The sequence below is a fragment of the Megalops cyprinoides genome, chromosome 19 (genome assembly GCF_013368585.1).
Source record: "Megalops cyprinoides isolate fMegCyp1 chromosome 19, fMegCyp1.pri, whole genome shotgun sequence".
Lineage (NCBI taxonomy): Eukaryota > Metazoa > Chordata > Actinopteri > Elopiformes > Megalopidae > Megalops > Megalops cyprinoides.
This window is the reverse complement of record NC_050601.1, coordinates 10,716,361-10,727,213: the sequence shown is the minus strand read 5'-3', so window position 1 is coordinate 10,727,213 and position 10,853 is coordinate 10,716,361. Positions and strand designations below refer to the sequence as shown.

General features: G+C 41.7%; 1 protein-coding gene across 1 annotated transcript; it reads right to left on the bottom strand.

Annotated features, from left to right (window-relative positions):
- Positions 1-3,121: 3,121 nt before the first annotated feature.
- On the bottom strand, positions 3,122-4,560 carry LOC118795091 (G-protein coupled estrogen receptor 1). The gene has a single exon (XM_036553451.1). The coding sequence runs from the start codon at positions 4,318-4,320 to the stop codon at positions 3,247-3,249; it is 1,074 nt and encodes a 357-aa protein (XP_036409344.1). The 5' UTR covers positions 4,321-4,560; the 3' UTR covers positions 3,122-3,246.
- Between the last annotated feature and the right edge of the window lie 6,293 nt (positions 4,561-10,853).

Here is a 10,853-nt window from a genome sequence, read left to right as displayed (position 1 = left end):
TCCAGTAAATATTAGCATTTACCCCTTAAAATGAATACAAACTCATGACAAATCCTCACGGAAACTGAATGGCTCATTGCATGTTTGCATGGCTCTATCTGCTACAGTTTTATGTCTTCCTCCTTAAATGTCAGCCTCTTCTTCCCAAATAAACAGAATTTCTCATGTTTTGATGTTTTCTGTTGCCATGGAAACGTGTTTCCAGGACTCATAACCATATTATGTTCAGGTCTCCGTAGACCGAGGGCTGCAAAATGGGAGAATTGTATTGTTTTTATATTGTGCATCTTCTTTTGCCTCCAAGCCTTGAGTTCATGAAACAAAGGGCTACGAATGGGAGATTTTGCACTTCATTCACCTGACTCATTAGCTCTGCAGCTTGCATATTTGCTGCATGTGTTGAATTTTTTTTAACAGACAACAGCCTGTTTTTTAACCAAGCAACCACTACGTTAGACAGACTTGCTGAATTCAGGGAAATTGACATGAAAATTTAGGATGATTTGATTTGTCACTTTTTTCTAGGCATGACTTACGGATGGATTCAGTCTGGCGGAATGGATACTTATTCAAGGCACTCATTCAAAAGCCTCCATTCAAAACAACAGCACAGTGGTTTGTCCATTAGATTGCGGTAGAAAGTTAAGATTTTTATGTATGTGTCATTAATTAGCACAACTACAAAACTCTTAATGGCTAAAATAAAAAATAGCTTAAAAAGGCTAAGTTCATTGGCTAAATTCATTTTTCAAAGTTAAGAACAAAATGCACCGCTGTTAGATTGACTAGAGGCCAAAGAATTGTTGACTGATACAGAACTTAGTTGATTTTGATGACTGCAGTCAGATATGTAATAAGAAAACAATTGGACAAGGTTTGAGTAAATAATAAACATGTAGTAGTTTCATTTTCCATGGTTGAGGGAGTGTGGAGAAAGGATTTGTGCGGCTTATGAGAACATGTCATGATATATGACACATAGCGAAGGGCAAAAGCTCACACCATCATAAAAGCCCTCTGGGAGGTTACATCTATCAGGTTACAGGGATTTAGTGTAATCTGTATGTTTTCTTGTTATGGGGACCTCATCAGCAAAGGGAAGGCAGGTGTTGCTCAGACCATTTGGAATCATTTCAGCTGATCTTAACCCTCCGTTCTGCCTGTCAGTCAAGTCTCTTTTTTATGAAGTAAAAAAAATCTTGCGTTTACACAGTGTTTGCCAAAATTTGTGTTCATATGAGCAGGAGAATCAGATTTATAGGCATTTAAAAATGCTGGTGAGGACAGTTGTAAACCCGAGAGGACAAGGCTGCATAAACATGTGAACGATACACCATCTCTGATGTCTCCACAAAGTGATGCATTTACCTTCTCCCAGCTTCTCTGTGCACCATGAGCTTTCTTGCTCCCGCAGATGAGCTAACACCTGGGACCCTAGAAGATTAGATGCCTTTCCCTTGTGCTGAGCCTCAATCTACCCAATATATGGTGTTGTCCTGAATGCCAGCTGGTGTTGAGTGCCGTGCTTCTTACTTAGACTCAGGTTTAATCTAATTACAATGTACCTTGTTGTCAGCTTTGCACATCCAGACTGAAGCCAGTATTATTTTATCAATTGTATGAGCTCGGTGGTTATTGAAAATGGAAAAAAAATGAAATACTTACACAATGTTATTACAGGATCGTGAGGACAGTGTGTAATACAATTGAATCTGAGCTCTGGAAACATTTGTCCTCCAGACCTAGAGGCAGCAGCTGAAATTTCTGTTTTCTTTTTAAAATATATCATTTATCAATTATGCTTTAAAGATATACATACTGTATTGTAAAAACATAATTGCTTACATACAGTGGTGCATTGCATTGGATGGTATTAAGTCAGTGTCCATGAATACAAATCCATAAACATCTTTTTCGTGGTGATGTCTTACCTCTAAAACACTAATGTGGCCAATATGGCCAAATATCAAGTAATGTCTGAATCCAGATGTGATTCTGTGGTGTTCTGTCGTGATGCCTTTATTATCAAAAATGAACATAATGTATTATTAAATGTGTTTTGAGTAGTACAAAGCTATGCAGCCAGTTTGAGACCTTGCATAAGTCTTGCAGTAGGACGATTCTGGAGGCTGATAAAAATACATTATGTTCCTTGTTTTTTGGTTGTCATTGGGTGTCAATGAGTGTTGAAAAATTAATAGTACTTAGTGATAATTGGATTAATAATCAGACCTGTGACTAGACACCCGCTTGTCATATTTCTTGCTTTGTGGGATTAGAGATCATTTGGCCATATGAGAAAATATAAAGCCATATGTTACCTTCTTGTATCACAATCAAGTATTGTAAGTCTGACATTTAAGATAAGATGATAATGACATGTAAGATAACAGAATATTTCAGTAATTTTGATCCACATCTGCTAAATCTATTGTAAATTCAACATGATGCTGTGTTCATTGTTGGGATTTATTTCTTACAAATGTGCATGTTTTAGTATTTTGGAAATGGAACTTGTTGTTGGGCTATATGTCCATCTGGGGAAAAAGTTACCATAGACTTCATTTTTAACCAGCTTTGTATTATAGTACATTGCTCTTTATCATCTGAAAAGTACATTGTTAACCACAGTTGTGATAACTATCAGTCCCATCTTTTTATTTGTTCCCAAACCACAGGGTCTCTGAGCACATAGTCTTGTACTGGACAAAAAGACATGCTTTAGTGAAAATCTGCTGAATATTTTTAGATCCCTGTTCTAGCAGTTCAATTAACAGAGAAGTGGCTACCTATGATCCTGACAATGATGCCACAAGAAAACTAGAGCTTAGAAAAACTGCTTCCTTGTCTTTTCTTTCCACGAGCATTTCCTAAAAGTACATTAATCTGAATGAATCTCTCTCAGCTCAGAATCTCATTGTTACATTATTTAAATATCAAAAAGAAAACACAGAGCTTCCTCTGCATTTGCTTACACAGGCTGAACCGTGTGCCTCCCTCGGGCTAATATCTGCTCTTAGCTCTTTTCTTATGTTATGTCTGCCGTTAATGAGAAGCTTAACTTCCCAAGTCACAGAGGGAAATGAAGGAAATCTCAAATAAGACCCGCTTGCGGCTGGCTGAGATTTTCATTCTCAGGTTCATCCTGGGTGTGATTTCTGCTAAGTTGCCCTGTGTTTAACGCAGAATTCACAGCCCTTCATGCTTCACAGCTTCTGAAGGTACTCTGTCACCGCACGTTCGGCGTTAAACCTCGGAGACCTCGCTCCTGTCAGGGATCCGTAAATCTAGAGTGTGGTGGCATAGGCGGTACAGCACGGTCCAGCTGGCCTTCTGCTTGATGAAGAGGCGCAGCTTGTCCCTGAAGGTCTCCCCCAGGAAGCTGTAGATGATGGGGTTAAGGCAGCTGTTGGAGAAGGCGGCCAGGTTGACGACGTGGCCGGTCAGCGGGTAGTCGTGCCAGAGCGTGGCGGCGCTGCGGCGGGCGGGGTCGGCCGTGCCCCGCAGCAGCTGGATGCTGATGAAGACGTTCTCGGGCAGCCAGCAGATGAAGAACACCAGTACCACCACCACGATCATGCGCAGGGCCTTCTGCCGCCTGGGCCACAGGCCCCGGTGCTTCTGCGCCCGCATGAGGATGCGCACGATCAGCGAGTAGCACAGGCCGATGACGGAGAAGGGCACCACGAAGCCGATGGTCACCTCCAGCCACTGGATCTCGAAGACGTTGGCGAAGCAGAAGTGCACCTCGCCCGTGTGCTGGGTCTGCACGATGGTGAAGGGCAGCAGGGTGGCCAGGATGGAGGCCATCCAGATGAGGCCGCAGCTGAGCTTGGCGTGCTGCATGGTCCGCAGGGGGCTGCTGCTCATGGAGCTGGCCAGCGCCACATACCGGTCGAAGCTCATCCATGTCAGGAAGAAGATGCTGCTGTACATGTTGACCTGCAGGAAGAGGGACATGAAGGTGCAGAGGGTCGCGATGTCGTAGTACTTCTCGTTCAGGTTGAAGACCTCGATCAGCGAGTCGGCCACCAGGATGAGGTCGGCCACTGCCAGGTTGACAAAGTACAGGTCCGGTATGGTCATCTTGTCCCTGTGGTTGAAGTTGACCACCAGGATAAGAATGTTCCCGATGAAGCCGATGGGGAAGAGGAAGATGGTGTAGAGGCAGGAGAGGAAGAGGCTGACGATGTAGAACTCATTGGCGTCTGTACTCTCAGACAGACTTGTTGTAGCGTTGTAGCCCGTGGACGTGTTCAGCCACTCTGTGCTGTTGTCGTAAATCTGAACCAGAAAGGGTGTCTGCACTTCCATGCTCATTGTCTCTTTGTTTGACTGCCCTGGATCACTGGTCACATAGCTGCTAGCTTACTGCTGCTACATCTTTAAGCTGGCATAAATCCCCCTTCTCTTTCTGAGAAGATGGTCTGTCATCTAAACAGGGTCGGCATTCTCACGCCAGTCTGTATGGTTCAGCCGCTGTTCAAGGGTTGCTTGGTCCCATTTTCACTCTAGGGCTTCTCTGTTAATGTGAGACAACGGCGACAGAAGGCTCCACATAGAAGCACCTCCATGGTGCAGTGCTTTTGCTCTTATCTGCCGAGACTCGCTATGCTCTCGAGATCCATGGTGTGTGACCCAAAGCTCTTGCCCTCAGGGGCCAGACATCTTTTTCTTTCTTTGGGCAGTTTGCTTTTCGGACCTTTCGATTCCAGCACTGGTTTTCCTCGACCAGTCCATTTGCATGTTAATACGTGGCACTGCCCTGCTCTGACGCTATCGCCGTGACACCTGAGCTGGGGAGGAGGAGAGGAGAAAGAAGTCATTACATGCACAAAAAGATTAGAATCCGAGCTTTTGGTTTAAATTACCTCAACCCCCTGGCTTCTGGTGGCACTCGTGCCGTAAATATGATACCTGGAAGAGAGTCTGAAGCCAGTCCATTAATTGGCAGCTTTTGACCAGAGTGACCAGTGCTAGTTAATTTATAGTGTATCAAAGCTATGTATTTATTCTTACAACTTCTATTTCTTTCTAACATATCACTGTGAGAGGAATATTTGCAACTATAACATAGTTCCTCATTCTAATGTCCTTTTATTGTCTGTTTGATGTCTCTTACTTAAAACCAAAAGCCATCATTGAAAATCAGTCCTCACATTGGTATTCAGGCAGTGAATACCTTGCAGACTTGCAGCGTGGCAACAGTAGCCTTGCCTGCATAATTAGCAGCAAATGCTGTATGTTCGTTCACCATAGCTGCCCCCCTCTCTCACTTAATTGTGTTTTCAAGAGGTGTGCAAATCTCTCATCTGCTTTTTACATACCGCGGCCTGACCATCAAGTGGCCACTGAAGGAGTTTAAAATGCAAACAAGACATTTAAACAGATGCATTGAAAAGCTGCTTTGAAAATCCTCTTCCAATCACAATAGAGCCTCACACCCTTGTGTAAATTGATTATTATTTATGGTGGGATGGGTCGTTTGGAGTTCAGGAGCTTCAGGGCTCATGAAAATGCACAATTAATTAGGTCTAAATGGGCTGTCAGAGCAGAGACAGGCCTATATAAAGAGCACCGAGCCAAAGCCAGACACATTCTTCCTCAGCAGCGAGTTTAGTCTGTATGATCACACTTAAGATTGAGCTCTGGTCTGGAATTATGGTTTCCACCAAAAATAGCAAAAATGGTCCCCAAAACATCCTTGCACTGATGGTTATTCCCTTCACTGACATATTTGATAGACTAAGATATTCAAATGTCAAGTACCAGAAGTGTTAGAATTCTTCAAGAAACTTAAATTTAAGAATTTAAGTACAAATATCTGTGCAAATACACATTTGTAAGTACGAATATACAATCTTAGCTATATTGTTGTGAATTTTTTTTTTTAGTTTATTGAGAAATACTTAATGTAGTTATTCAGAAATCACTTCAGTTCAAGACTTTCATTGTAGTATGTGATCATATGAAATACCTGATCACATTTATGATATTAAAACTCTTGTTGCATTATACATAAAACCTGAGAATAGACATCCTTTGTATGGGATAGCACAGATGATCATTTTAATCATTCACATAAATAATGAAACCTTTAACCAATAAAGATATCACAAAACAGTCACACCTCTTCTCTTGCTTTCAATTAACAATTTAGCTTGTCTCACTGAGCAGGGAGAGCCTTGAACTTTATCAAGGAGGGTGTTAGGTCTCAGTCCTATTAATTTTCCCAAGCTGCAGATGTATGCATTATGAATGACTGCCTCCGCTCCAGCTTTGAAGGCAATAACTCACTGATGATCCTATCTGTGGCTGACCTTATGCACGCAGTCAAGTTCTGCTGTCATTCTAAATGCCGTTTGATTGCTAAAGAAGTCTGACAAAAACAGCATGAACATGTGATCAGGGAAATAAGGAGTGGAAGTAAATCTGAGCAATTTCTCGAGGGCATAAACCCATTAGCACTATAATTGCGTATCACAGCCCTTCATATTTCTGTCACCCTTCTGGAACGCAATATGAGATTAGGAGTCTGGCTGTAAGTAAATAGATGTAAGTTTTCACGGCTGAGGCATGGGCCACTCTGATTGGACCCGAGGAACGATTTGGGGTCAAATTCCCACCAAAACAAGGGGAGCACAAGGCAGATAAGGACTGAGGGGACTGCCAAAGAATCATACATCAGACTTATTTTGAGGTTGACAGAGATTGATGTCTGACGGTTGTTGGGAAACCAGGATTCTATGATTAGGAAAGTATAGGAAGGGGCAAATTATTTTTCCACATAAAAGAAAGGGAAGGCCGCACGCACAGCTGAGTGTACTTTACATGCCCTTTTATGTAATTATCCGGGAAAGCAGTCATAAAGGGAAAAGAGGCGGCTGAGGAGAAGACGCGGAGACTTCTTAGTGCCCCTGGCTTAGTTACAAATGCTGTGATCATTGAGGAAAGGAGGTTTGAACTGTTACGGTCATGACCGAAAGTTTCTGCTGCTTCTCATCTCAAGTGCCTCCAGCTCAGCAGCCTCATTGAGCAGCAGGCCCTGTCTAAATGCAGCCTCTGGCCGGCTGTTGACGTGGGCCGCGAGATGAATTGTGGAACCTGTTGCTTGGAGAGGGAACAATGATTCTGTAGCACAGGTGAAGTGTTGATCCGGTCATAGCTGAGAATTTACAGTGAGCTGGAATCGGCGCGAATTAGCACAGCATGTGTCAGTCTGTGAACTGTCTGTGTAACTTCCATTGTGGAATTGCAGGTTGAGAACCTTCTAATAAGAAAGAGAAAATGAATTGAAAGAGAAAAATTAAGAGGTCTGAGAAATTTCCCATACTGGTAGTATAAATCATTGTACATATACATATGTTTTAATGCTCTAAATTAATTGGTGGTATCAATGCGATAATTAGCTCAATGAAAAAAATTTAGAGCACAAATTCCTATATGACAACGACGACAAGGACGATGATAATGATGATGATGATTATTATTATTGTTATTATTATTTCTATACTGAGGGGCTAAATGAACACAATTAAGACATTTCTAATGCTGCTTTTCATAGTCTTTTTGAAAGAGAAGTTTAAAAAAGAATTCATCTTGATTTATTTTCCTGGGGATTATTTAAAACTGTGTAATGGTGGTTTAACGTATTATCTGTGCATTACCGTTAGTATAACACTGATATTTCATCCAATAATTTCATGAATGCTCATTCTTCTTTGGCCGTAAAAGCTTTGTGTGGATGCACACAAGGACTACACAAAGAGTTCACTTGGTGAGCTTTAAAGCAGATGATTAAAGAAGCATCTCTGTGCTGGACTGTGATCAAACTTCCACAGATGTCGGCAATAAACTGACCTCAGGTCTGTGAGAAAGTGAAGCACTGGCTATTAAGTCTTTATTGTAAGCCTGACAAAAACAGCATGCGGCAGGGTGCAAAGCAACTTGATAATATGCAATGCAGGCAGCTACTTTAAAAAAAATACACATTCTATGTGTTGCAATTCTTATTTGTTCTAGAAAATAAATCAAATATTACCACACAACAGCTTTTGCACATGTTGCAGAGTATGTATCCATGTAAGCATGGAATATGAAAATAGCTATTATTTATATATTTTTAACCTACTTTCTAAAATATGTAGTATATTTAAGATAAATGTTTTGGAGTTGTTATTTTATTTTTGACTTTTATACTGCTTTTTTGTAGGGTACTGGCTCTAGGGGGAGTCCATTTCTTATTTAGGTGATAGAACGGCTCAGGAACTCTCCAAATCTGGTCCTCTACAGCAGACATGAGCTGGGTGGGTCGGAGGTGCAAAAAGACCTGAATAATGTATTTCTCTGCATGACTGCCTGACTCATGACAGAGACACTGTAACGCATCTGTTGAAGTAGCCGAGGTTTTGTGCTGAACATCGAGACACTGATTTGCACACGAAAAATCTGCTTGAATGGTGCGTTTTTTAGCTTTTCCTAATTTTCCATCTTCAGTTTGAATTTACCTCCAAAAAAAAAAAAAAACACCAATACCAGGTTGCAGTGCACCTGCCTGCACTCAGCTGAAGTTAACCACCCTAGCAGAGGAGCCTCATGCAGTGCCCATTTCTCGTGGCTGAGATCAGAACGTCCCCTCAGATCTCCACTTTTTTTTCCCCTCATGTAACACGTTGACTCGTTTATGCCATGTATGGGACCGCACAGAAAACCTACCCTGGGTTTCCTGATGGATCCCGCAGAGCCCAGTGGATGGGAACACTTACAGTTCTGGCGAAGGCTGGTGCTTCTCCCCTGTCCGTTGTCCGGCGCTCGAGTCAGTGAGGAGCCACGGATTTGTAATCCCCATGTCCCGAAGAGCTTGAGGGCCAACGCCACCTGCTGTCCAGCCTAGCCGAGGAGAGGAGAGAGCCGTCCAGGCAGCAGCCAATCGCTAAACCTCCTCTCCTCCAGATGCCTGCCGCATATGTGACCCTCCCTGTCTCACCGCCCCTCTGTCTCCTCCTCTCTCCTCCCTCCTCTCTCTCCCCCATCTCCGTCATCTCGCTGGAGGCCTCTGGTTGGGAGTGGGCAGGACAGGAGCAGGGTTCATACGAAGGAGCTCTGCCTGGCCGAGAGACTGCATTCTTCAGACATGCCACTCTCCGCTGAGAGACACACACCATCCTTGGGCACAGGGAACATTCTGAAGGGTGGTTTCAGTGCCACAACAAATATATCACCAAATTTTTGGAATGATTGTCTCTCTGCTGAATGGTGTACACATTAGTCTCACAGCAGTGTGTAGGCAAGATCTTTTTTGTGAGTGCAAAAAGATACCTATTATTAATTGTATTAGTGATATACATTTGCATTATGCACCTACCATTGGGGCGTAAATGTATGATTTTCATAAATGACTCATTTTTGCCAGTAATTGATTAATTGGTTCACTTACTATGAGAATTTAATGCTGTATGGCCATTGTGCACAATGCTCTCCCTGTAATACAATGTATGAGAATTTTACAAGAATTATAAACTAATTCTAAAGTTTTATCCATTACATTTTAACCTACATTTATGTAGAAAGACCTCCTAATCATCGGCCTTATCTCACAACATCCAGAAATATAGTTTATGAAAAAAATAAATAATGTTATAAAAGTGGACATTATAATCAGTGATATGTTTATTGATCATGTAAATTGGCTACGAGTAACAAGACCATTAAAACTGGTTTCATGACTGAGAAAAAAGTAAGAGGTTATTTAAATTCCAGGGAAAAAAAAGTGCAGATACCTTGAATAGGCTCAATTTATTTTTCCCCCAAATACATACTTTGGGCTTGGGAATGTCAATCCTTTTGTGGTACACATATTTCATTAGCAGGAGCCTCTTATTTGAAAAATACTTAAAAGGTTTGACAGTTCCACAAAGCAGGAGAGTGATTTTGAGAGTCAATTCAAACAGTAGGGATCAGATGTGCTGTGAAGCACGTAAGTAAACATCACCAGCTCTTACACTGGGCTACCTCCCACCACGTTATCGACAGGTGTGTGTTTATACAGAGGTGCTAACAGTGAATGTACAACAACACATGCTCTGCTTACACGAGTGGCTTGGAATCATTTAGTGTGAGGATTACTGCTGGATAGGGGGAAAGTACCACTAAAGGTGTTTGCGTGTGCATGTGTGTGTGTGTGTGTGTGTGTGTGTGTGTGAGAGAGAGAATTTGTTGTTCATTCTTTTTTATTCATCAGCATTACTTTTAGCACTATTTTCCCAGAAAATGTGTCATGCTTAATTTAATTTGTCCATAACTGGAAATGTTTGAGAAAAAGGAAATTTGACTAAAATCCCATCAAAATATAATGTTTTCTTGCTGACATTTCTATGATGTACCAATATATATAATACTTACACTCAAAAAATATAATTATATTATAATATTTATAAACACAAATATAATATCTTTGAGGGAGTCATTTCAAAACAAATAGGGATATCTTCTAATATATCACATATATACGTTACCAGGTATATGGTGACATATACAACAGCATGCGGTTATTCATGCCTTTGGCTGACTTCACCGGATTTGTGACTGGAGAAATAGAGTGAAACTCTTATGATGTCATGCACAAACACAGAAGTCAATCCTCAAGATCCTGAGGATGACAGCGCTGTTTCATCAGTTACTAACCACCTTGGATTTCACGCCAAAAGTGCACCCTCTTTAGCACAGTACCCAAAAGCCCCCTCTCAGAACAGTGTTGCCCTTAATGGATGATTACCAGAAGTGCTCAAAGATGTTAAAGCGGAAGTTACCAGATGACAAACAGGCCCTCAGAAACAATCGCTCATATTTGCACA